At 31.0% G+C, this 27,078-nt stretch overlaps 1 protein-coding gene across 4 annotated transcripts in view; it reads left to right on the forward strand.

Moving 5' to 3' along the window:
- The window catches only part of LOC130451535 (nucleoprotein TPR), a 31,264-nt gene extending 13,580 nt beyond the window's left edge, over positions 1-17,684 (forward strand). Inside the window, exons 6-15 of one of the 4 annotated variants that reach the window (XM_056790615.1) lie at positions 786-1,627; positions 2,776-2,939; positions 4,165-4,569; positions 6,002-6,190; positions 7,686-7,875; positions 9,451-9,801; positions 9,857-9,958; positions 11,116-11,258; positions 13,799-14,021; positions 17,427-17,684. In XM_056790615.1, the coding sequence (XP_056646593.1) occupies positions 786-1,627; positions 2,776-2,939; positions 4,165-4,569; positions 6,002-6,190; positions 7,686-7,875; positions 9,451-9,801; positions 9,857-9,958; positions 11,116-11,258; positions 13,799-14,021; positions 17,427-17,524 (2,707 nt within the window). In that variant the 3' untranslated portion in view covers positions 17,525-17,684. The remainder of the gene's footprint in view (positions 1-785; positions 1,628-2,775; positions 2,940-4,164; positions 4,570-6,001; positions 6,191-7,685; positions 7,876-9,450; positions 9,802-9,856; positions 9,959-11,115; positions 11,259-13,798; positions 14,022-17,426) is intronic. The other 3 variants (XM_056790625.1, XM_056790633.1, XM_056790640.1) reach the window with 3 other exon arrangements.
- The last annotated feature ends 9,394 nt before the right edge of the window (positions 17,685-27,078 follow it).

Genomic DNA, 27,078 nt, shown 5'->3' on the forward strand with positions numbered 1-27,078 from the left:
ATCTCAATCACCTCACTTATAAAATAAAATTGTACACAATTTAATAAAGTTATGTAAATGTCACTACAATACCAATGAAAACTATTGCCTGTTACGTACATTCATATTGCGCAGGCATTCCCTGCTAAAAAGCGCAACAACGATTATCTTCCATTCCGTTCTTCTCAATTTTTCTTCAACATTTCTTGTTATTGGCATTGTTTCAGCAGATTATATCATTACTGGTCTAATAATCGTTTTATATATATTGATCTTCGTTCGGTTTGTGAGTAGTTTACTTTACAATAATTTTCTATTAGTTTGGAAGGCTCTATTTGTCTTAATTATTTTTTCTTCAATTCCAGTACTCCTGTCTCCTCTATTATTGATGATAACGCCTAAGTACTTGAAATTTTCTACTTCCATAAATTCATACACCTCAACTTTCACGTTTCCACATTGACTTTGCTTTCCAAATCTTTTTTTTTTTCATTGATTTTCAAACCCAGACGTTTTTCCTCCACAACTATACTATTTAATATTGCCTCCATTATAGAGCATCTGTTGGTTACAAGTACTATATCATCAGCGTATTTTTTATGAATTTCTACTGCATTGCCAAACAAAAAACTCTTATTTTTTAGTTTTTATTTCTGATATTGCAATGATCTTCTGTGTTATGTCTTTAAAGATATGCGTATACACCACAAGAGCCCCCCATCGTTTATATCTGAAATAAGATTATTGATTATAGTTAAGAATCAACATAAGTTTTGACTTGATTTATTGATAAATAATTTTTTTAGGTTACGTGAGGATGTATCCAATCTGCAAGCTCAAGTTACCCAGTTAACAAGTACTGTTGATCAACAAAGTGCTGAAATAATTAAGTTTAGAGAAGAAAATCGGGTACTCACCGAAGATACCGCTGGTAAAGATGTGACAATATCCGATTTGAAAAACAATCTTGCCCAAATTAGGAAAATTGCTAAAAAGTATAAAATACAATATGAAGAGCAAAGTAAAGAATTAGAAACAGTAAAACAACAGAATCAGCAATATAAGTCGGAACAATCTTCCAATGCTGATAAACAAGCTATGCTTCAAAACCAGTGTTCAGAATTGGAAGAGAAAGTCCATCAATTGGAAATAAGTCACAGAGAACAAGTGGAGAATATGAATCGTGAAATTACTTCGACAACAGATCAAATCGATCATTTCAAGAAAGAAATAGAAAACCTTAAACAAACAAGTCAAGATAAAGAGGAGAGATTCAAAACTTTATTCAAAAACGCTAAAGAGAGAATAGTAAGTTTGACTGAACAGAACAACAATCTCAAAGAGGAGGTTAGAAGACAAGATAGTTCATCAAAAAGTGACGGTGGAGAACAGTCAAATCAAGATTCCACTAAAATAGCTGAATATCTGGAGAAAATATCAGCTTTAGAGCGAGAAAGAGATGATATTTTAGAAGAAAAGCAACAAGAACATGAAAAACATACAACAGAGGTAGAAAACTTGAATCAAAGAATTTTACAGTTGCAAAGGCAACTGGGTCTTCAACAGGGATCTAAACCAAGCACAAGCTCAAGTACTACTGAAAAGTCCCCTACAGAACGACCTACTGCTGACATAAAACCAATGGCAGGTGAAGTAACCTATATCATATTGCAACTATTACATTACTATTTGTTATTTTTTTATAAGATTGCTATATCTCTTTTACAACACCTTCTGTCCTATTGGAATTGTTCACAAACCTTTTGACACTCGGCAATATTGAGAAACTCCTGAAATTACCTGTTCGGGGGGGAAGGGGTAGGTTTCGTTTTTTAATCCGCCTTTCAGGTGATAGACACATGTGTTTTGATGACAATGTACAGTAGAGTTACGCCTAGAATAATTTCCATTGCTGTTGTTGGATGAGTCTTAAATCTTAAAGGCATCTGTAATTTAGATACACTTTAGTCTCGGCACCTTGCGTGGGTGTAGTCCAGTTTTTAAGAGTTTAGTGTTGTTAGTCAATTTTAATTGTTTATTGATGGTGGATAGAAAATTGTCAACAGTTAACAGATCGTGTGAGCGATGAAACAAACTCATTGACATAGTGGAGAGGTTGATTATAATTGCTCCTTTGTTTTTGTACATGCCGGTACATTCATCATTCATAATCAATAGACATCCTTTAGGAATACTGCAGAGATCCTATTTTATTATACTCAAGATATCTTGAAAAGAATTCCAAAAACAGATTGTCCATCTACATGTTGTACCTTAATTTGCTTTCTTCAGTGGATCATTCCTTGAAGACAACTAACAAAGTAGTACTTGGGGTTTTTCAAAAAATTCCTTGATTTAACATATTTTCTCTGAAAAAACTCAACCATTTTTCGTGTTCAAACACCACATCTTGTATCCTAATCTTATGGGTTTTTCAGAAAGAATGGCTTGCAACTGCCACTTATATAATATATTACCATGCTTTCATCATAACTGAGATTCTCTTTAGGTACAGATCCGTTTTTGCATATAGGTGAAGTGTAAAAATCATAAATCTGTGATAAACGCATAGATTGAGATAAAGTTTAAATTTAAAACACAGAACTAAAGTCTCTATGGTACTAATATTTATATGTATTGTTATATAGCGTTTAATAAGAACAATTCAGTCATTTTTGGCTTTAAGATTGCTTAGATTTGAGAAATAATATAGTGAAATTATTAGGGCTTATATAATTGTACTAATTTTTATATCTGTCAAGAAATAATTTATATAATTTAATTAAAAATGTTAAGGTCATTCTACGAATACTCAAACTCAATCTGTTCCAATCCAACCATGGAGAAGTGGCGGCGAACCTCCGTTGGCAAGTATTAGACCAATGTCTGCACAATTGAGAACTGTCGCAGTACTGCCCACTAGTCAGAGCCCTAGTGCCATTATACCACCCCAACAACAGGTATATACAGTTACTTTATTTTATATTTAGAAAAATGTGAGGTGTAAACAGTCACTTTTGTTTCTCATCTAGAATTTACCCGTGTTGTGAGAAATAATTTTCAAGTAGTAATAGTGAGTGAAAATTGGAAAATCTAGTACCAGAAATGGGGAGAGAGGATAAGACAACAAGAATTTACCGAATAAAGTCATGAAACAAGAAATAAGGATTGAAATATTAGAGAAAGAGGTGCGAAAAAACAATCTTATTGTTAATGGAAAATGGAAATTGTGAAAAATTGAAGTGGACTGATATTGGATTGGGAGAACAACGAGGATGGTTCCAGAAGTACCTGGCCCAACAAAGAAAACGGACAATTCTGGAAAAAAATATATTTATTTTTCAACGTAATCTACTTTTAGTCCCATACACTTTTCCCAGCGATGTTCAATAAGTTCAATACCCTTTTTATAATAAGAATCAACTTCCTCAAAATAGGCATTAACTGCCGATATCATGTCTTTATTGTTGGAAAATCTTTGGCCACTGATCTATTTTTCCATGTCTGGGAACAGAAAATAATCCGAGGGAGTTAAATTTGGCGAATAGGGTGCTTGAGGTAGCAATTCAAACTTTAATTCATTAACTTTGGCAATTGCAATAACGGATGTGTGAGCTGGTGCATTATTCGCACAAACGTTGCAGTAAGCTCGCTTAATAATCGCCGTCAATAGTTTTTTCTTTTCCAAGATAGTTAATGAAAATTATCCCACGCGCATCCCAAAAAAACCGATGCTATGACCTTGCCTGCAGATGGAACGATCTTTGTCTTATTTGCAGCCGGTTCTCCCTTTTGAGTCCATTGATCTGATTGTTCTTTTATTTCGGGAGTTGCTGAACACTCGACGGAAACATCTTCACCACGCTGTTTTTATTCCATTGTGAACAAACGCGCACATATTTTCATGTCCAAATGTTCATTTAATAACCAGAAAACCTCCCAACATCTGCAGGCAAACTTTGACATCAGGAACAATATACTAAAAAGTTCAGTTCAGTTCAAAAGAACCTGGTAAAATAATAAAATAAAAAACCTTGATTTTAATTTGTTGTTATGTCATATTATGTATATTATTACCCAACAATAGGTGCTCAATGTTTCTCGCCCAACAAATTAAATAATGTATATTGTAAAAAATGAGTAGTGCCAAAATTGATCATATCCCTAATTAAATTAACATTATAGGTCCATACTACTGGATCTAGTTCTATAGAAGCGTTATCAAGCAGTCCAACCAGTTCCCATACGGAATATGTACCCGCCACTAGTTCAGCAACTCCTACCATGCTAGGTCCACGTCAAGTAGTAGTACCGCCCACTCAATCCTCGCAAGATACCGAAGATGATGAAAATAGCGTCAGTCAACAGGTCCAGGCAGCTCCCCAAGCTCAGGCCGTTGCTCTCGTCCTTCCAAGAGTGGAACCTCCTAGTAGTGGACCGACCCAAGAGCAGGGTACCAGTAGTAGCAGTTCTAATACAGTCACGACGACTCAGGCTGGGCATAAGAGACAAAGGGAAGCTGATATGGATAGTTGTCAGTCAGATGATCCAAATAAAACGCAACAGCAGACAAAGCGGACGAGGGTTCAGGTAAGATTATATAGAACAGTGATACATTGTAATCTGGGTCTGGGATATCTGAGACACTTTTTTAATTGACAATGACATTTTTACATACATTTTATAACTCATTAAGGAATAAGAAGAAAAGACGTTCTTTGTTCATTATTGGAAAATATAAACAAAAACTATTATGATTAGCAGAGTATCCTGATATTGAAACATGTCTCTAGACACGGATAATTTTTCTGGCAGTTAAATGGCCAAACGGTTTTGAAATAAGGAACAATGTTCTCAAAAATGTTTCTGGAGACAGCATTGTTGTAGACAATCACACAAGGAATCAGTGGCTTGAAAACATTCCAGATTCATTACACACTTTATCAACAACAACATTGCATTTTGTTATGCTGATAAATAGACCACAAATAGGTCAACTGTATTTTATCTTTACGCTCTTTCGAGCGTAAGAATATTGGGGTCTTAGTTTTCATCCTCATTTTATCCATTTTTTCACTCTTTCTGGTCTATTGCCACTTGATTCATTTCTCGTGTCTTTCCCTTTCTTTCTCCTTCCTGTGCTATGTGCAGCATTAAACGGAACTTGAGGCTTGCTAGAGGAGGATGAAACACTTAAACACGTAAAATTAAGTCACATTATTGCCTTGTATAAAGATCTGCTTAAGTATAATCAAGCCCAATATATATTCGCTGCTTTTGGCTCTAGGGTCAAAGTTAGTTGAACTCTTAGTCAAATACCTAACGAGAAATGGCTAGATTCTTGGCAAGACGCATTTTAACTTGATTTTTCTTATTGTAGTTGTAAGGTCGTTTCCCTTTCTTTTCTACTCAAATGTGATTCAGTCTTAATTTTCCTATTTCACGTAACGAATCACTCCTTTTAGCAGATTCCGAGACTGCAATAAAAATAAAAGGGAATCTGCTTACCATCGAGTACATCGTCGACAATAACTCTCCACTACTGGCTTTGAGCCAATTCATCAGCTATATATATACCCTCTGTGGGTATCAGGTGAATCTTTTCATTCAGGACAAACTTCCTCCACTCTTTTTTACTTCTAGCTTTTATCGAAGCCTCTATCCATATAATTTTGTATTCTCTAAACATTTTTTCAATTGTTATTCCTTGTTTTCTTTGGGCGCCCTTTATTCATTTATTCTGCAGAGATGTCCAAATCAACTAAGCTGTTTGTTGCGATCTTTAGTATCGATTCCATGTTTAAGTCTTTATTATTACTTCATTCTCTATTCGATCCTGTCCAGTGACACCTTTGTATCACTCAGCGTAAGTCTTCTAGCTCTGCTGCTTGAATTTTACTTTGTTACAGGGTGATGAAGTATAACTTCCAATTGAATAACCTATCTAGTTCGGTTTAATATTTTGCATGCTTAAACGTGTCAGTCTATGCATATTTAACGCTATTTACATTTTATGTTACAGCAGGCGGGTACTGTAAGTGACAGTTGTTTGGAGGTAGAGTATCAAGTTCCCACAAGTAGTCAAAGGGATCATGATGATGATAATGTGATAGTAGTAGAAAGTGATGAAGAAGGTGGTGCCGATGAAGGCGAGGGCGCTGACGATGAGCAAGACGATCCTGACACTGAAGGATATGACATGGAAGGAATGGTAAGTTTTTACAGTTTTACAGGAACGTGTTACCAACGTTTCTAGGGACTCATAGCAAAATATCCATGTTATTTTATGCCGGTAGTCTTCATTAAGATAATTTTAATTGCGTAATTATTGTGCCGTGCTTTAATAGAAGTTTCTCTTCCCATTTTTATTGAAGATATACCATGGACATCAAAGACTTCTTGTAAAATTTTGGATTGATATCTTCATGGGGGTAATTTCAATTTTCTATCAAGTAATCAACTTTTATCAGAGTTTGAGATATCTGATGGTTGATGTTTCTCATATCATTAACAAAACAGTAGTAAGCGTTTTTCTCCGTAATGTACAGGGTTGAGCTATTAAATAATGAGACCGACAGTGTTACAGAAGAAATACGCATGTGGTAATATCTTTCCGTCAGATCGGGGCCTTATTAATTGATGGTATAGTACAGTAATTTGCGACATAGCAGCTATAATTGGAAACCTAATCATTTCTTTTAGTTCTGAAGTTCCTATTATTGAATGGAATAATATACTGTGAGGATAGTAATTAATTGTTTTTATATAATAGACAATCGAAAGCTTGTCTAATATGGAATATTTTTTTTTATCCATGGATAGGATATAATGTCAATGCTGAATTGTTTAAAATTCTTTGTCAAATCTGAATCTGGGAGGAGGTTTCTATAGTTTATAATTTTTCAAGGAATAATTTTCGTGTTATATAAAGATATATACCTTGAACCTAGAAGAGAAGCCAACCTGGATTGAAGGAGATCCGGGTGAAAACATGTTTTATCACATAATCATATAAGGTTGATTTTAATGTCATTTGAACAGATTGAACTTTTTACAGATAAATTACGATTTTTTTCTACTTGTTGGGATAGTTGAGTAGCATATATCGACACAATTGCCAATTGAATTTTATTTTGCAGCACTCCTACAATACGTACCAAAATTTGGTAGTGGTTTATTAGGCTTATACTCAGCATGCCAAGGTGATTTAAAACATTAATGATTGCTGTTGGAAGAAGCAAATTTTCTTTGAATCTCCATATTAGATATTGATTCTTGCACTTTAATACTTGTATTTTTTCCGTGTTTGTATGTTTATAAGAAGTGGCGAAAAAGTTATCATCATATTGAAAAATGTTATAACTTTTGCAAATGGCGGAAATTGTCAGGTCTGATTTGTCCCGGTCGTCAGACGCCAACTGGGCACCACTATAGCGGTTAGTTTATCTCCAACGGAGTAGAGGACAATCCTAGATGCTGTAATCCCCGGGGTAATCATTCTCGCGAAAATATATTTTACAGGCGAGTAGTTAGGAGATAGTTCGTTTTTTTTTTACAAATTTAGAAGTCAATGTTATTAATGTTTTTATTATTCAAGGAACAGGATATTCATAGTTTTTTATAAATATCAAATTATGATTATCTGTCTATCGACTCGCTTAGTGTTAATCACTTACAACTACACCATCTGAATGTTATATTTTCAGGAACAAGATAATTATGGAGACGCGGATTGCCAAGATGTAGAGGATGACGAAGAAGAAGGAGGTAATGAAGTAGAAGTGATTGATGATTCTAGTGAAGTACCCAATCAGAGCGAAAGATCCGAACAGATTAACGAAGAAGAAGAAAATTCCGAACAACCACAATCAGAGGCTATTAGTAGCGGAACTGACGGTGCGTTCACATTGATTTCGTAATTTTTATAATTATTTTGATGATATCGTGTTTTTATCAAATATTGTATAGTTCAATAGTCTGTTAAACTAAAACACATTACAACGTATTTCAAATATGAAAATGAAATATACAAACAAATTAATGGTTGTGCTATGGGAGCTTCCATTTCAAGTGTTATAGCACAATTAGTAATGGACAATCTCGAGGAAACAGTCCTTAGCAATCTTGATATAAATATTCCATTTGTTTTCCGATATGTAGATGATTGCATTACTGCTGTACCAAAGAATCAAATTGAAAATATAAATAAAAATTTTAATTCTTATCCTAAAAAACTTCAGTTCACAATTGAAATCGAAGGGAAAAATAAAATCAATTTTCTTGATGTCACATTATATGAAATTAACAATATAAATTTTTCCTTAATCTTTACATCTCAAATATGTAGCAGTACTTAATCAAATTATTTGTAGCTTTATTAGAATTTACAAAATAGACCTATACATTTTACCTAAATTAGTGAGGTCATTTTTATCATTTATAGATTTTTCGTTCTTATGAATGTGAACCATTTCTAAAAATTCTCTAATTCATGTATGAGATTCCGTTCCAAGAATTTTTGAATCTTTATAATTGAATTTGTTTTTTTTTGATATTTTATGGTTTTAATTTTTCTGTAGTATTGATGACCTTTGAATTGTGAATTAATCTCAAATATATTAAAATTTATTAGAATTTACAAAATAGAGCTATAAATTTTACTTAAATTATTTAGATCTTTTTTATCATTTATAGCTTTTTTGTTCTTATGAATGTGAACCATTTTTAAAAATTCTCTTTTTCGTGTATTAGATTCAATTTCTTGAATTTTTGAATCTTTAGAATTGAATTTATGTTTTTGATATCTCATGGTTCGTTAATGCAATAAATTTGTTCGTAATGGTACGTAATGCAATTAAATCGTCTGTTTGAATGAAGAAAATTCTCCATTTTCTGCACATTATCAGATGGAAAGACATCCGGGCCAATTCTTGTCTTTAATTGACCAATTTCTACTCATAAAACGCTCATATCACTTGTAACAGTCTTTAAAGTTTCTATAATATTATTATAAAGAAATTTTAACATTTCATGAGCTTCTTTAGGACTTTTTTCAACTTATAACAAAATTTAATATCAAAGTGTTGGTATTTGATTAAATAGATACTTTATAATAATTGTTGCTATAAAAATTATTCAACTGGTTTTTTTACTACACCCCTTATTTCACTAACATTAGTTTGAAAATTACTTTACCAGTGGTACTTTAAAATGGTGCTCTGTCTACTAACAAAAACAATTCGGGGTCACACCTGAATCCTCACATCAAAAATGAAAATCCAATGATGCGCTATTGGAAGGCCTCTGACAGTATCCTATCTAAAACAACCTCTCAAAGTAGACGTTTGGACCCACCATTAACTATAGCATGTTACCCTTGTTATTTTAGCAGTATCCATATATGTGAAGAAGCCTTTCAGCAAATCTATTGTTATATCCTTGAAATAATGTATCAGTAATTTTGTTAATCAGGCTCAAACACTAGCAGCTATAACGCTACAATATCTCAAGTATCGACATCTGTTTCAATGACAGTGCCGTCTCTTTCACGCACCAGACCCATCCCACCATTGTCGTCTAGACAAAATCATTTTCTTCTACAGCACGGTCTCGAAGATATAGGAGATGATGGGATCGTTCCATCCACACCGACCTTATATGTACCTCGACGGTCGGATGGATTTGGCGAAGCTGTTAGTTCACCTCATGTGCCGACCAGCGGAAGGTTCACGTTTAACGATCAAACTAACGCCGCCGGGTCGAATAACGTGGAAACCGTTCCAGAACAGACCCTAATGGAATCTAACAACTTGGAAGAAGATAGTATGAAAAACGTTTGTGGATCTTAATTTTTTAATAATGCGTTTTATTGTTTCAGGTACGGGTAGAAGCGTCCCAACTACGCCATTACAGTCTTCACCACAGGAAGGTATTCCTGGAAATGAAGAACAAAATACAACACAAATGGCTGAATCAGGAGGTAAGTTTTAAAGGAAACCCTTCACTATTCAAGTTTTAGATTTGATAGATTGATATTTTTGCAAAGTTATTAATAAACTCAAGTGTAAGTCTGGCTACTCGTCTGTTGACTCATTTAGATTGATATATAGATAGATAGTTACTTAGTTTTTCTTCCAAATATCACATAAAAAACATCTACTGTAGCCAATGACACTAAAGGGTCCAGGTCCTACAAAGGGTTCATTCCTATTTTAGGAAGTCTCCACTATATCATTTCCCTCTACTTCATCTACTTTCCTCTACTCCCATGTTTGTGTTAATTCTTTCCAAAGTTGAACTGAGTATATTTTCCATATGTGTATATTTCTGCTTGAAATGATTGAAACATGATCACTCTTTTAAGGTTTCGGTTTACCCCTGGTGACTCATTCTCATGTATAGGCTATTTTTTATACTATCATGAGATTCTCATGGTGTTGATACCTGTTCTAGTACTACGACCACTGCCCCATACATGACAAATAATTGGTGTCACCATCGCTGTGTATATCTACAGCAGGATAATCGGGCTACAACTACAATTTTTCCCTGTAAAGTTTCTTCACTTTCATCAGGGCTTTACTGCTTATCTTTTTTTCACGCTTGTTCCAGAGGAGTTTACTATCTAAGGTGACTTCCAGATTTTTACCCTCTCAATGGCTTGCCTGTCCAAATTGATGGGCTTGAGATTAAGTTTTTTTTTCTATTGAAAGAGGTTAGTAGGTAAGTTTTTTTCGGGTTGACGTCAGTCCCACTTTTTTCTTAGGAGAAAATAGAAAATTGTCAACAAAATTTCAGAAAAAATAATCGTTGATAACAAAGTTATGACAATTAAAGTTTTGAATTTTTTGTTGTTAAAACGGGAGAATTTTAATTTAATTTTTAAAGTGTATTTCAATTAAAAGGAGCTCCTTTGAGACTATCGTAACTTATGCATATTTTGATATTTAACGAGGAAATGAAGATACTTAAAGGTTAAGTAAAAGTTATATTTTATAACTTGCAGAAGAAACGCATTATATGCTAGCCTAAATTTGTGTTCGTAGTATGGAATATAAGGTTATTAAATGTGTTATTTAAAGTTAGAAAACGCTTTTTGAATATTTCTATTATTCTAATATTTAATTTTAATTTCAGCTGAAATTCCTACAATAAATGTTAGCGCAGAAGCGGATAATAATGAAACGGTAGGCGAGGGTAGTTCAGCGGATATGGGCCCTCCAGCTGATGGTGCAGCACAGATAGAACAAAATGAAGCAATGCTGGAGGGTGATGATGGTGTAAGTTTGTCATAACACCAAGTTTTATATTTTTATTTATAAATTGTTTTTATCGATTGTAGTTTGTTGATATTGTTTTTTTGTATTATCATTTAGAATTATAATTTAAGTTCCCACCAATTGAATATTTTTAGTTGTAATAATAAAATCATATGTCAATATTAAAATTTAACAAACAGTTGGGAATTTTTATTTTAACTGTATTGCCTATTAAATTTATCGGAACTTCCTTTGTAAAAATATCCTCAATTTATTTTGTCTTCAAATTTATATTTCTAAGAAGAAATTGTTAGAATTTCCTATAATTGAAATTAATTGTTACTTTTTTTGTATAAAATCTAATAAATTCCTTCAATTCGCAACAGTTATTTAGAACCAGTATCTCAAGTAAAATAAGATTTGTAGTTAGTTATACATATAATTTAAACTAGTCACTATGTTATTTAGTATTAATGTACAAATTGGTGGGAACTGAAACAGAAATTTCATTTATATTGACCTAATTTAGAATACACGTCATTTACTAAAACCAGTATAACTAATATTTACAACAAAGCTTAACAAAAAATAATATATTCAACAATCATATTGAGCTTACGATTATTCTATCCTACAGGTGTATAGTTTAATAAACTAAAAATGAAATTAGTTAGCTAATGAATCGTAAACAAAGTAGTACCCACATCTATTAATTTAAAATACATATTAATAGTTATGTCCTCTCTATCAATGGTGGTTGAATTCTCTGATGTTTTCATGTATCAATAATTTAGATGACTAATTTCATTTTTAGTTTGTTAAACTTCGGAATTATTAATAAATGAGAGCTTAAAGACCTACCTAGATATCAACAACTCTTCTATTCATTGTTTAAATATTTCGTTATTGCGATAATTTTCTGTCGCGTTTTTTTCTCTTGTAATAATTTTTGACCATTTTCTTCTGTTTGTGATCGGTTCTTACTATCAGCATCGGTGGTTGAATTAAAAGAATAAATAGGATGCTGGATACTAAAAATTATTATTGTTAAAAAAGCTTAAAGTTTACAATGACAATCTCACATAAGAATTTAAAGTAAAGGGTAAAAACAATTAACAAGCGGTTATTTATATCTTCAAAGTCTAGGAGCTTTTGTGATAATGGAAAAGAACAAAACCTAAAACAAAGAATTGCCTTTGTGCAAACAAGCCTCTATTAAAAAACATTATCAAGCAAAAAATGTATAAGAACCTATTTGGAACAGACAATGCGACTCGTATAAAACGTGTTTCCCCAATAAAATGTGAGGATTCGCCACGTTAAGTATTTCTGTACAATGAAATTTATAATTTGATCATCTACTGCTGGTGGCGGAGCACAGGTGATTGGAAGCTATTGACTTGTAGATTTGTAAATTGTTTTTGGGAGGTTTCGGCTTTACAGCCATTCTGCATTTATACCTGGAAAATTTTTTCTATCAAACTCTTAATTTCATTGTTCTACTTCCAAAATACGTAGACTTTTCATAAAAGAGGTTATTTTGAGGCTCCTTAGCAAAATGGGCAGGACATTTTTAATTTTTTTCAAAAAGTGTTGTGTAATAATGAATTAATTTGAAAAAATATAGATACACATATTGCTATAAAAATTATTTTTTACTAGTTTTTAGCACTTGCAATGTACTCTATTATTTATCAGTTGAAAATAGACCAAATATAAAAGATGTGATATTATTGTTATGGGTACACTGTGTACATGTAAATATTTATTCTTCTAAATGTTCTTGTTTTTTTCGACTTATTTCAGTCTTTTTCAAAGTATGAAATTGTCACTGACAATTTGTATATTTATATTAATCAATAGATCACCTATATCATAAATATCAAAATAAGAATAAAATTTGTTTTAATAAGAAAAATGAATTTTTCCTAAGTTCTCATCTCAAATATGTAGCAGTAAACGATTAAATTAAATTATTCGTAGATTTATTAGAATTTACAAAATAGAGCTATAAAATATCAAAAAACTCAAACTATTTAGGTTTTTGTATCATTTATAGCTTTTTTGTTTATGAATTTATGAATGTGAACTATTTCTAAAAATTTTCTTTTTCTGTTCCAAGAATTTTTGAATCTTTATGATTGAATTTATGTTTTTTATATTTCATGGTTCGTTAATGCAGTTCTATTTTTTTATCGTATTGATGACATTTTAGTCTGTTTTCTAAATACTGAGATGTCTGCCCTATGTAGACAACGTCAAAATTAGTACAATGCACTTGATATATAATATTACCTGTTTGGTTTTTTGGTGTTTTAGATTTTAATTAAGTGAAAAATTTGGATAATGTATTATGTCCTTTATGACTTATACTAATATCATATTTATTAAAATAATTTGATAGTTGTTGGTAGTGTCCTTATACATATGGTAAGGAAAAATGTTACTTAATTAAATCATAACTAAACCGTGATTTCTTATTTTCTACTTTCTGATAATTTTACTTCAGACAAACTAATTTATGGGAAAATTGTCTACATCTTAAAATGTTTGTTATAAAGGTAAGCTCTGAAGGGGAGAAACCTCCTGTTACCGAAGAAGATGAAGAAGAAGGTCGCGAAGCTGAAGCTTCTCCTAGTACGAATTCTAGAGGAATAGTAAGAGGAACAAATTCAGCTCGAAGATCTATGCGGTCTTCACTACCGAGAGGCACTCAATCCAGAGGTAGTCCTATTCCTATAGTTTGGGGGGATCGATCTCCGCAAAGGCATCAACATAATCAAGGTTAGTATTTTTTATTTTCATCCATCCATCCATCCATATTCAGTTATAGTCACGTTAGATATTTCAACCGATTATATTTCGCATTCTAATGAATTTAAAAATGGATTCATGTATAGGCAATTATATTGATAGTGGGCAAATAATGACATTTTTTATTTTTCTCCATAATTATGAGTTTTCATGCCTACCATCTAAAATTATTTACAGCTATATAGAATGTACCTAAAGTAGTTAAACAAATATAATATCGATTTTTTAAATAGAATGCCTATGGGTGCGAGGGGAGGATCAAGGAGAGCAAAGAGAACAATTTCAAAGTTTGATTAACTACTTGAAACTTAGATATAAAAGAAATAACTGAAGTTAATATCGTGTGAAGGTCGCCTTAAAACTCAAGTGAATGTAAAATAAAACTCAGCCGATATACCACGCGAGTGCCTATCCTTTAGGAGCAGGTCGTCTACAGTCCTCTTAGCTTCGTTTGAGATGCGTTATCTGGGTAAAGGATTGATTTGGTCAACACTTGGTTCGAAAATGTTTCTCTTGGGTTAGTGTAAGCAAGAAATAGGAGAGGGTGTTATGAAACAGTGTGAATGGACGTGGATATGTTGGTTTTGACAGAAACGTGCTACCAGGTGTATCTGAAAGGAGTAGGTGACGTTAGGAAATTGAGAAAGTTACAAAAGAAAAGTAATTTGGAATTTCTTCAAGATAAGATCATTTCATATTTCGTTACAATAATTATTGAAAGGTTTTTCTTTGTATTTGTGACTTGAAAAATGACAAAACATGAATATAAGTTTCTGTAAAAATAAGTGTCGTGTTAATCATAAACATTTCGATAGAAGTTATATAAAAGATTAATTAGTTATGTAGTCTTGAAACTGATAATAGATATTATTCTCTAAAATATTTTTAATAAAAATAATAATGTCCGTAATATGAAAGAAAAGAATTCTGAATATAATTCTAATAAAGAATTCGGAATGTGTAATTGTAAATCGTACAACGTTACGTAATTCGGGTAGAAAATACGTACGCATTAATTATAGAAAGCGTCATTGCCAAGTGAAGACAATCGAGTTCCAGACAAGAATTATAGATTTTTCTTAAACGCTAGTGGCAAATCATTAATTCAAATGAAAGACAAAGACATCAAATCAAGGTTATAGTGAGACAATTTTGACAATTGAAAATATCATGGGATTCATAACAGATCACTTTTTTGGGTTTATGAACGAATTGATATCTCTATTTTAGTTGGATGTCTTTGTTTAAGGGGGTAAACTAAAACTTATTAACTTGACTTACCTATTAATACTAAATTTTCCCAATATTGAATTTCCTCTTGCAAAAAACAATTCTAGAGGTAAAACCTATTTGCGAGAAATTTCACATATATTGCTTAACCACCAAACTGTTCTTACATACATTCCAAAATTTATCATTGAATGCATTCTTTAACACTTAAATATTATTTATATTTATTTTAAGATTATGACTGATAACCTGATAGGTAATACTTGATTTTTCGGCCCGTCTATGTTTTAAATGAGCTTTGTGCTCTTTAAACCAGTCATTATTAGATTTTTTAGTTTTTCCAACATAATTTCTGTCACAATCAATTCATAGATACCATTCTTTTCCAAGTCTGGTATTTTATACTTAGAAAAAATGTAAAACCTAAGTACATGACACATTATTTACATTTGATCTAATTGTCCTTGTAGCTTTTAAAAATGTGATCATTTAATTTCTAAAATCTTAAGATTTTGGTAAAGTTATTGAAACACGCGTCATTGATTGTTGGTGCAATGATAGTGTAAACAGTGTGTGTTCATTATGAAAAATATCAATGGTTCCAGAAATTCCAATTTCTTAAGAGTACAAATGGAAGTGAAACATCTATTTTTAAGAAAATATCCCGACTCGGTCATCATATCCGAAATATTGGTAGTAAAATAGAAAGATAATTTAGGGAAAATGAGAATATAAAGAAAAACCTATACATGGTAATATGCCGACTAGATATCTAGAAAATTTGATCTTTGAAGGTTATATGTACAATTTTACTCACTTTATAGATATATTCACCAAATGACAGTAATGCAATGATTGCATCTTATCTCTAAATTGAGACAAACCTCATATTATACTAGGTTGCATGTTGCCAAGACGTTCGCGGCGGGCATTTTGAACGTCTTTTTTTAGTTTTTTCTCATTATTAAGACATAACCAATATTACTGTTTAGGTTTTTTGTGTGATGTAGCGAATTTGTGAAATAAAATGATTATCTTTTTTTATTGTTAATTTTTGTAATAAATATATATATAAATAAAAACACTATATTTGGGAAACAATTGAAGGTAGGCATAGTACCTGAATTATGAAGTATAACATATTAAGAGATCCTAGATTTATTATCAAGAATTTGGCTTCCTATCCCGCAGTGTTAATTACACATAAAGAGACAGTCTATTATATGGAATAATTTAGAAATATAGGTTTAGCTATTAACGGGTTTATTTCATTAGGCTGTCCACGCCGTATATATTTACAACCATTTTATTGTTTCTTTACTAGAATGATTCGCCCACTTAAAAATCACGTCTTTAGAAAATCTCATTCTTCAAATATTTTTGTATTACAATATTGTTGACAAACCCAATGTAAAGTATTTTTTTAATACATTTCTAATACACTGAACACCCTCATTAACACTACACTATCTAACAAAAATATACAAATACAACACACTATATATGAAATAGTTCTCAATAATTGTCACGCTGTTTAAACTTGCAAAAACAATAGTTGTAAAAAAGATTAACAATTAATTGATATAATGAAAAAAAAAATAGTTTATTGTCGTTATAGTTACCATTAGAAAAATCCAGATGCTTCTAAAATTAGAACGTAAAAAGATTATTCTTATTCAGCAGTAATTTCAATATAAATAGAAGTTGTGAAATACCATTTTAATGAAGTTCTTTAGTTCATTCAGTGAGTTTTGTTAATTCAATCATTGAGATTAATTTAATTCATTCAATTTTTGTAAATGCTCATAAAAAAGTTTCTTAAAAATAAAATTTTGGGAGTGAAATCGTTAGTTTTGATAAAGAATGAAAATTTCGAAAAATATTTACTGAAGAGTGATAGTGATTTAGATACACCGAAAATGCAAAAATTCAGGTGGCAATTTTATTTAATCCATTAAATTTTATAGAGAAGAATATTTTCGACTAAATCTATAAATAAAAATTTTTTCCCACCCGAGGGTATTGATTCAAAAGAAAAGTAATGAAAATCACAAACTAGTTTTCAATGCCCATCATTTATAGAGAGAAATTTTATATGTTCGAGATAAAGTGATTCATGGCTTGAAAATATGTTATTGTTTACAGATAGAAATAGAGGGTCGCCATCTGGTAATTTCCAATCAAGGACTGTAGCTAGAAGAGCACGTGGTCGCAATCAACGACCTTTTGGTGGACGCTTTTGAAAACTAGATCAATCTCCATTCCATGAATATTTTTTGTTAAAATTTTAGAATTTCATTGAAAATATGCATGAAATTTTTATGATTTGTTTATTTACAGTTTTGACTGACTTCATGCAAACAAAGAATGTAGACATTTATAATAAATGTGCTTTATAACACAGTTATGTTGTTTATATATTCTTTTTTTATTATTATTTACAGAAAAATTAGTGGTATAGTGTTGTAATAAGGTCGAATTTATTGATACTCTAATTACTTTTAAATTATCTGTTATAGCGACTAAAATAAATTATGATGTAAATTATTTGGGAACTTATTTTTTACAAGAAGAGAACAAAAGGAAATTAAGTGGAATATTACTAGAAACAAAAGTTTATAACTGGAATCACGATATAAAAGCTCATTAAGTTTTTTTCATTTTATTCATTGATAGTTACAAATATTTGAAAATTGAGTTTTTAATATATTTTAAAGAGTAGTTACAAATGTTTCCCGTAAATTTGACGTTTCAAAGTACACAGCATACGTATATTTTGGTTTTAAAAATACCTCAGCGAATTTAAAGTTCTCTCTTCTAAATTTTTTTTCGGAAAAGTAATTAATCTCTTACCAACGGTTGCTAAAATTATTTGATTTTTGTATTTAATTACTGCTCGATCTACAATGGATAGGATTGTATTCTCTAGAGATACAGTCTCTAAATGGGTTTGTAAGTTATTATTTGATAATAGTGGTGAAATCATCAACGTCATTCGTTGATAAATATGATAATTTGTTTCCCAATTTCTTATTGAATCAATATCATCTAAATTAACATTCAGTTATTATTTTGTTTTCTAATGAAATATAAAATTTATCTAAATTGTCTAGAAGTTTTTGTTGGTCGTTGCATAATGTTTTAATTGATTTATTATAGTGGTCAATTAATTTTTTGTGTAATGATATTTGTAAATTCACTTCATACATTATTTCTTTTTGATTTTGTTGGAAAACATTTATTTCATTGTTCTATCTTTCTTCATTGTCTGAGTCAAATGTTCCAAAAAGCCATTTATCTATTTTTCCTATTGCGTTTATTAAACCTCGTTTTGATCTAATATTAGAAAAGATATTTTCTGCTTTTTTACCCAAAGTGTTAATTAAAGTTTCTGTTCTACCCATCATTTGTTCAGCTAAGTTATGGTATGAAACAGTATTTGTTGCATTCGCTTGTATTATATTGTTTCTCAAAGTATCAAAATTTTGTTTTAAATTTTCTATTTGCGTATTAATATTTCTTAAATCTATATAATATATAAAACGATGCTTAGAATATATAAGTTTACTTGTTCCTAAGCTCACTGGTAATAATAAATTATTTATTTGAGTAATTTCTATGTCTTCCATTCTAATATTCTTGTATATCATTAGAAGTTTCATTAACGTTGTCAACTTCATGTTTCTGTAACAATTTTCGAGATTTCATTCTATGTTTTCCAAGTATATTTTTATGATAAGTACCTTTGTCTGTCTCGAGAAGTATACCAGAGTCTTTTGTAATTTCATCTTTTTTGAATTTAGGTAATTTATCTCTAAATTTTATTCTAATGTTAGCTATTTTTTGATTTGTATATGAGGGTGGATCAGTTCTGTTTTCATTTTTTTTGTTAATTATTCGTTCTTTTACTTCAGTGGTTTTATCTTTTTTTATTTATATAATTTTGAATTGATTAATCGAATGAATAGAATTATTATATGCAAGAGTTGAATGTTTCATCAATTGATCTGTAGTCAAATTTTTATTAGTTTCTCTTAAATATCTAAAATGTTCAATTAGACTAGAATGAAATCTTTCGACAGGTGAATTAGAATGCTATTTTTTGCAGTGATATAATGTAATTCAATTTTATGTAATTTATAGTCTAATAACCATTGTTTTTAAACTCTGAACCACAGTTGTTATTTTATAAGGTAAACCATGATGAGTAATATAATTTAGTAGGTTATCAACAACTGTAACGAGATATAGGTGCATTTTCTCATTATTGTTGAATATGAAAGATTTGCTATCTTAATAACATTGATATATTAAATTAAATTCATTACAGGAGGGTTTATATCATATTTATTCATTTAACACACTTCATAATTATCAACAGAATTTTCTATCTTTTGAGCTCATTGGTCTGTTCTGATTAATTTAGTTATATCTGTTTTTTGTATTGTTTCTTTTATATTGAGCAAATTAAAAGTTTCATTTGTATTACACTGACTATACTTCAACTTTTTATATTATTTTCTTCTTTTTTCCATAGTTAAATAAACAAAGTTATGAATTATATTATCAAATTTCTCATATATTCTAATCAATAATTTTTTTTATTATTCTAGTTTCTAAAGGTATCTTAACTATTTTATGTATTTTACTCATTGTAATTTCTGTTGATTCTAAATCTTATCTATTCATAATAATATACATAATAAAAAAGAAAGAAGGATCTTATCATAAAAATCCATTTCATAATTTTTTGAATTGCGCACCACTTCAAAGAATGATAATATTTATTTTTCAAGAATAGTTCTTCCATTATCTTTTCATTTAGTACAGCATTAAATTTTTTATCAAAAGATTTTATACTTATCTCATTATTTTTATCAAATTCTGTGTGAATTATTTCGTAATTGATTTTAATTTTCTCATTTTCATTGTTCATTTCTCTTTCAACAATCACATTATTTTGATTTTTTATATTCAATATATTTGTATTGATTTTAGATTCTATAACATAACATTAGTTTTCTAATATCTTGTTATCTAGTTCTATTACATTATTTATATTTATATCTTTTTCTGCCATTGTTGTATCATTATTTGTTTCAATTATTTTTCTATTTAATTTCATTGCATTTTCTTTTACTTCATTTTTTATTTATCTAATCCTGTATATTGTAATTCTACGTCTAGCTTAACTTTATCAAATAATTATATTTCTAATTCTCCTTTTTTATTACTATTCAATTCTTTTTCCAATAGAATCTTTTTTCCGAGTAATTTTACGTTACATTCAATTTGTATTCTTCTTCTTCTTCCTCAAATAATTTACTAAGATCTTAATATATAATAATTCAGTGTCTTCTTCTTTATTTTGGCCTCCACCTAAACAGTACTTAGCCAGCGCTGGTTTTCGCTTTGATTTGATTTAAACCAAAGCTTATACTTTTTCTGTTTAATGACTTCTGTTCTTGTGAGCTAGACATTTTATAAAAAGACAATCACAACAGAGGTTAAAACTCTTCTCGCTCATGGGCAACAGCCGAGCATTTCACACATTTGGCATGTTGCCTCGGTTAGGACTTATTGACTTTTGACTTATTTTCATATTTAGTCTTAAATGTATATGTGCATTATAATTATTTTGTTTATATCTCAATTTTGTATATTTTGATAAATTTCATGATTAGATTTATAATGTTGTAGTTTTCTGTTTTAAATGTTGGATAACGTAATTGGTGTAGGTATTTTTAGTTCAATTAGCTTGTTATATAAATCAAAATTGGGGCATCCGAAAAAAATGTGGTTTAGATCTTCCGTTTGTCCACAGATACAGTATGGATCAGTAGCACATCCTATTCTAAATAAATGTTTTTTGTTTCGGCAATGGCCCATTCTGAGTCTGCTTATTGTTGTTAGGTGCCTTCTATCTATAAATGGAATTTTGTAGAAGAAAGGTGTTTTCGGGAACTCGTGTTGAATAGAATTGTACCATTTTCCTTTGTTTGCAAATGAGTTTTTCCAGTGTTCGTTTTATACTGTTTTAATTTGTTCTTTAAAATGTATATAAATGTCTTCTTTATCTGTTTTAAAACTTTCGGCTAGTACATTAAGATTTCTTCCGATTTGCGCAAGTTGGTCAGCAATTTCGTTCCCTATGATTCCAGCGTGTCCCGAAATCCATGCTAGAACTATATTGTGACCAAGTCCACTATTAATTTTTTCCCCATTAACGCGGCGTGATTAAATTTGCCTGTTATTTGATTACTAAGACTTTTGTGGCGCTTTGCGAGTCGGAAAAAATTATGATTTTATTAATTGTTTTATTTTAATTATTGCAATTATTTCCGCTGTGCATATTTGTATGTGATTATGTAGTCTTAAAAAAAATCGGTAATTTAGGGAAGGAATATAAACGCTGAGAAACTCAAGAATCCATCTGTGAAAGTCCATGTATATTCACTGTATTTCGGTGCAAATTCGTTGATGAATTTTTGTTGTGAATATATTGCTTCTTTTTTTGTTTCAGAAAATATCGTATTAATTCTCTCTGTTTGGTATTTTATTTCTTCTTTAAAGCACGGGTCTATTTCGCTTACGTAAATATTTTGATTTGTTTCTTCTATTCGATTTTTTGCATCAATTAAGTACGGTAATTCTTTGTTTTTCCAGTACCCTGCTTTTTCTCACTTTTCCCAAAATTTGTCAGTTAAATCTTTTAAAGGATTTTGATCTGTGTATATTTTCAAGTAGAATTTCGTACTTAATAATTTTCTACGGCATTCTAACGCCATTTCTCCACATTCTGCTATTAGTTGGAGTAAATTTGTATGTTGCACAAACAGCTCTCATTATGTTTAAACCCCTGTTTACTTTGTTTTCCATGTGTTGAGTGTATGGTCTCCAATTTAATTGTTTGTTCATTATTACCCCTAAATATTTAATATTGTCCTTGAAGTCAATTTCCTTGCCGTTTATTTTAATATTTTCACTTGTTGCCCAGTTTCTTCTATTGTCTCTGAAAATTATTGCCGCGCATTTGTCAGTGGATATTTGAAAATTATGCTATTAAAATTAGATACTTATTCATTTCTTTGATCATTTTTTGATGATCCGTTCCTTCCAGTATAATTACCATATCGTTTGCGTATTGTATTATCCTGATTTTTTTGTTAATATCATGTACTGATTTGGTGTAGATATTGAAAAGAAATGGGCTCAGGGGTCAACCTTGGGTTTAGCCTTGACTGTTGTTTTTTGGTCCTATTAGATTCCCTTCTGTATATTTTACATATAAGTTTCTGTTGCAGAATAAATTAAATGTGAAGTTTGTTATTATAATTGGTATTTTAATTTCACTCATTACATTGTATAGCATATGTCAATACTGTCATTTAAGTCAATGAATACTGCTAGTAGGAGCTTTTTTTCGGTGAATGCTTCAGAAACAATGCGATAATAATGATATAGCTTCAATGCATCCCTTCCCTTGAAATTGTCACTATTATCTGGGTTTTCAAATACTTTCCAACTGCATTTTTTTGCGATATTATTAGATACAATGGTTAAATCTATTGCCGATGGATTGTGTGTACTTGCCAACATTTAGTACTATTAAATGTTCGCGTTCTAGTAGTTCTTTAATGCCGAATCATGAAAAATGTGATAGAATCTGGCTCATGTACTCTCCTTCACTTGGTGCGGTTTTTTGTTTTCCGTGTAAGATTTTTTCAAATAATCAAGAAAATACTTTTGTAAAAACTGGGTTCTCAAAGTGGCACAAAACGAACGAATCTATCTGTTCACATGAAAATAGCAAAGAACATATGCACTGTATGATGTATGTTTACTATAAGTTAGTGAATTCTCGTATTGACAAAAAAATGGTTGAAGGGATAGAAAGTGAAACAAACTACTGGATTGAAATCTTGGAGCGTATCGTTACTATGTTACGTTTTTTGGCAGGGAGGGGATTGCCGTTTCGTGGTAAGAATGAAAAGCTCGGTTCCATATATAACGGCACTATTTAGGTATCTTAGAATTGATATCCGAATATGATCCAATTCTTAAACAGCATATTTGTTTATATGCTGAAAAAAGTCGAGTCTTACCTATCACGATCATTACGATTTGTGAAGAATTTATACAGTTCAGCAACACATAAAGGAAGAGATGAAACAAGCAAAATATTGGGGTCTAGTTGTTGATTCTAGACCTGACATTTCTCATGTTGATCAATTGTCCGTTGTTTTTCGTTACTATTTAAATAGACGTGTGTATGAGCGTTTTTTTTGCTTTCTGCAAATACAAAGTCATAAAAGAGTAAGTTTAAAAGATGACATCTTAGAATTAATGAAGAAACATAGTATTGACAGCAGGAGTGTTTAAAAGAACTAAATAATTTGGCTGTTTATGTCCCATGTTGTGGAGATTCTTTAAATTTAATAGGGGAGTGCAGTGTTCAGGAATGTCGGTGTGCTGTGTTATTTTTTTTGCCGTTTGCAAGGTTTATACAATTTTTTTATTGTCTCGACAGGTATATGGAGCCCAGGGCAATCTTGGATTCAAAAGTTTCAGATTTATCAGACACCAGATGGACTTGTAGAACGGACGCTGTTGGAGATTACGTGAATAATTTTGAAAAGATTTATGTCATGTATGTATTTATTTCAAGACGTCGAACAAAAGGCAGAAGTAAGACAAGAAGCGGCAGGTTTGTTGAAAGGCATGACAAAGCTTGAGAATGCTTTTATGGAAATTTTTTGGAATAAAGTACTAAATAGATTTCATGCCACTAGTTAGTATCTACAGAAGGTCAGTGTTGATCTCATTGCTGCTAAGTCAATGCTATTATCATTGGTTGGTTTCGTTTCAGATTTGCGCAATGAATTTGAATCACTCGAAACTGCAGCAAAAGTTCTTAGCGAATGTATTACAGGATTATTCAGATTCAAATAAAAGACGCATAACGCAGAGACTGACAAATAGAGAAACTCAAAAGGAAGTTTTATATGGATCTGAAAAGTTTAAAATTCAATCATTCTATGTAATAAAAGGTAAATTAGCAATGGAATTATAAAATCGTAGTGATGCTTATAGTTATATTACTAATTTTTTGGATTCTTGAGAAACTAGTTGAAGTTTATTCAAGTGATTTGAGTGGAGATTTATTAATTGAATTCAAACAATTCATAACACAGGTAAAAATACAAAATCAAAAACTTCCAGGTTATTTCTTTAATTAATCGGACAAAAAGGCCAAAGAAAACGACAATACAATTTGTCCTATACTAGTATTGAAATGGATAGTCCATAACGATATGGCACCTATTTTACCAAATGTGTATATTGCTTACAGACTTATTGTTACTATCCCTATAGCAAATTGTGAAAACGAGCGGTCGTTTTCAGTATTGAAAAGAATAAAAGATTTGCATAGATCTAATATGGGCGACGAAAGACTATCTGCATTGTCTCTTCTTACAATCGTAAACGAGTTACTTCCATTGATTAACTTTGATGACTTGATAAAAGAATTTGCTGAAGCAAAAAGTCGAAAAAAAATATGATTAATATACGATTCTTTGTATTCTTAACGTGTAAATAAATTTTTATTTGTTATTGAAGTGACTTCAATTACACAAAAATCTCCCCTAAAATGAGAACTCGAATGTTTTTTCCTAAAATCCGCGGCTGTGAAAGAGCCCGAACGTTATTTTAGCTCCGGGTCCCGAAAGGTCTTAATCCGCCACTGGTCGTAGTAATCTCGGAAACGGAGGTTTAAAAACGTAATTACTTAATCGACACCCAACATAAGGGGCCAATTATTTTGGAACAAATTTCTTATTTTCTTTCATGAAACCTTGAACATCCACTATTAAAATCATATCTTTGTTTGTTAACTTTTATAAAACTACTTGCTTCATTTCGTAATGATTGATATCAGATTTTAGCTGGGATAACTTTTGGTGATATTGTTCCAGCATCCACTTATACAAACGAATCATATTGGAGTGAGGTTAAAAATGATCCTGTGGCAATACTGTAATCAATTCTAATAGAATTCACTTTTAAAATATTTAGAGAGTGTGTTTTATTAGGTGTTAGTACAACCTTATTAAATCCAAAAAGTGAACCAATAGATCGTGAATATGTAAAAGAAATCCCGTAATTACTCTTAATAGATATATGATATATATTTATATTAGGTATCACTTCTAGAATCGCAATGTTTTTTCATTCTTGTATTAATTATCGTATAACATTCACCAGCTCATTTAAATCATAAGCACCAGACGATATTTCAAGAGTATGCCATATTTTATCCACAAAAAGAAAAATATTATTGGTTTTATCAACATTTGGAATGATATTAAATAACGAATTAACTGTACAAACGAAACACGATAATAGAACGCTAACTAGACATTACAGACATTGTCCACCTACTAACCACGGTGAATAATACCCATCAATCCCACCATCAATAAGCTATTGTTTTATGTGTACACTGAATCTTCTCGGATCTGATACTGAAGCTGAAAGAGAAGAGTAGTTACAGACCACTATGTAAAGAAGAAGAAGAACTATCAACTCTTTACTAAGGAAGACTTGCGACTCTTTCCACTGTGGTACCTTCCCGAATATGTTGATAGATTTGATTTGTCAGAAAAATTGAATGAATTACCCGTCTAAATGATGAGGTTCAGTGGAAATTACCTTGCTTTGAACACGTTGAGAACGCTTTACCATATAAATATGAATGTCAAAAATATAATTTGTAAATATATTTTTTGTAACTATTGTTTTTTTTTCACCACAATCTTCCAATAACACTAACAGCGCCAGCCTCCTTTTACATTTCAATTATCTATAAAACTTTACCACCTAACCTTAACACAAGATCACCCGATTTTGTAACGGTGATTTCGGATTATTTTAAAATGAGTCTTGATTTGTTATTGACTTTTAAACCAGTTTTGTGACCTCAAAACCTGTGTGGCGGGTGGTGTAGTGGGAGGTACGGTCGGGGGTACGGATGGATGTGGTAGGGAGTTTGGATGGGGTGTGGTGGGTTGTATGAAAAGGGTGGGGGGTATGGTGGGAGTACGCGAAAAGAGAAAAGGATACAGAATAAATATTAGGCATTATGTACATAGTATTAGGTACACTTATTTTTTATTGAACATTATACAAAAAATACATTAAACAGAAATTAAATAATAAAAAATCATGATATTCTTCGTCATCTCCTCTTGACGTTATAATTAACGGATCGACGGTCCTATCGATCAAGTAGTCAAGATCCCACATTTTCTCCTCTTCTTTAATGACATGCTGGACTGCTTTTCGCCAGTTCTCTGATGTCACCTTAATGGCTTGGTCAAACATTAGCTTAACGTCTTTCATTTTGAATGTCGTGTTATGTCTTGCTACAAATCCTTTCACTTGCGTCCATATAAGTTCTATAGGATTTAGTTCGCAATGATATGACGATGTGCGCAGCACAGTTACACTATGTTTATCTGCTATAACTTCCACGGCGTATTTCATAAAACGATGTTTGTGTAACTTTGCTATAGCTAATAGTTATCTTCAAATTCAATACTTTTGGTGGTTAACCAGTCAATAATTTTTTGTTTTCTCCAAGATTAAGTTGGAGTCTTCTCTATGCATCGAGAATGATAACTTGCGTTATCCATAACTACTACTGAATCAGCCGGAAGATATTTTATCATTTCAGCAGAATAGTCTTCAAAAACATACGAATCCATGTCCTCGTGGTAAGCTCCCGTATGGCATG

This window comes from Diorhabda sublineata, chromosome 1 (genome assembly GCF_026230105.1).
Source record: "Diorhabda sublineata isolate icDioSubl1.1 chromosome 1, icDioSubl1.1, whole genome shotgun sequence".
Taxonomy (NCBI): domain Eukaryota; kingdom Metazoa; phylum Arthropoda; class Insecta; order Coleoptera; family Chrysomelidae; genus Diorhabda; species Diorhabda sublineata.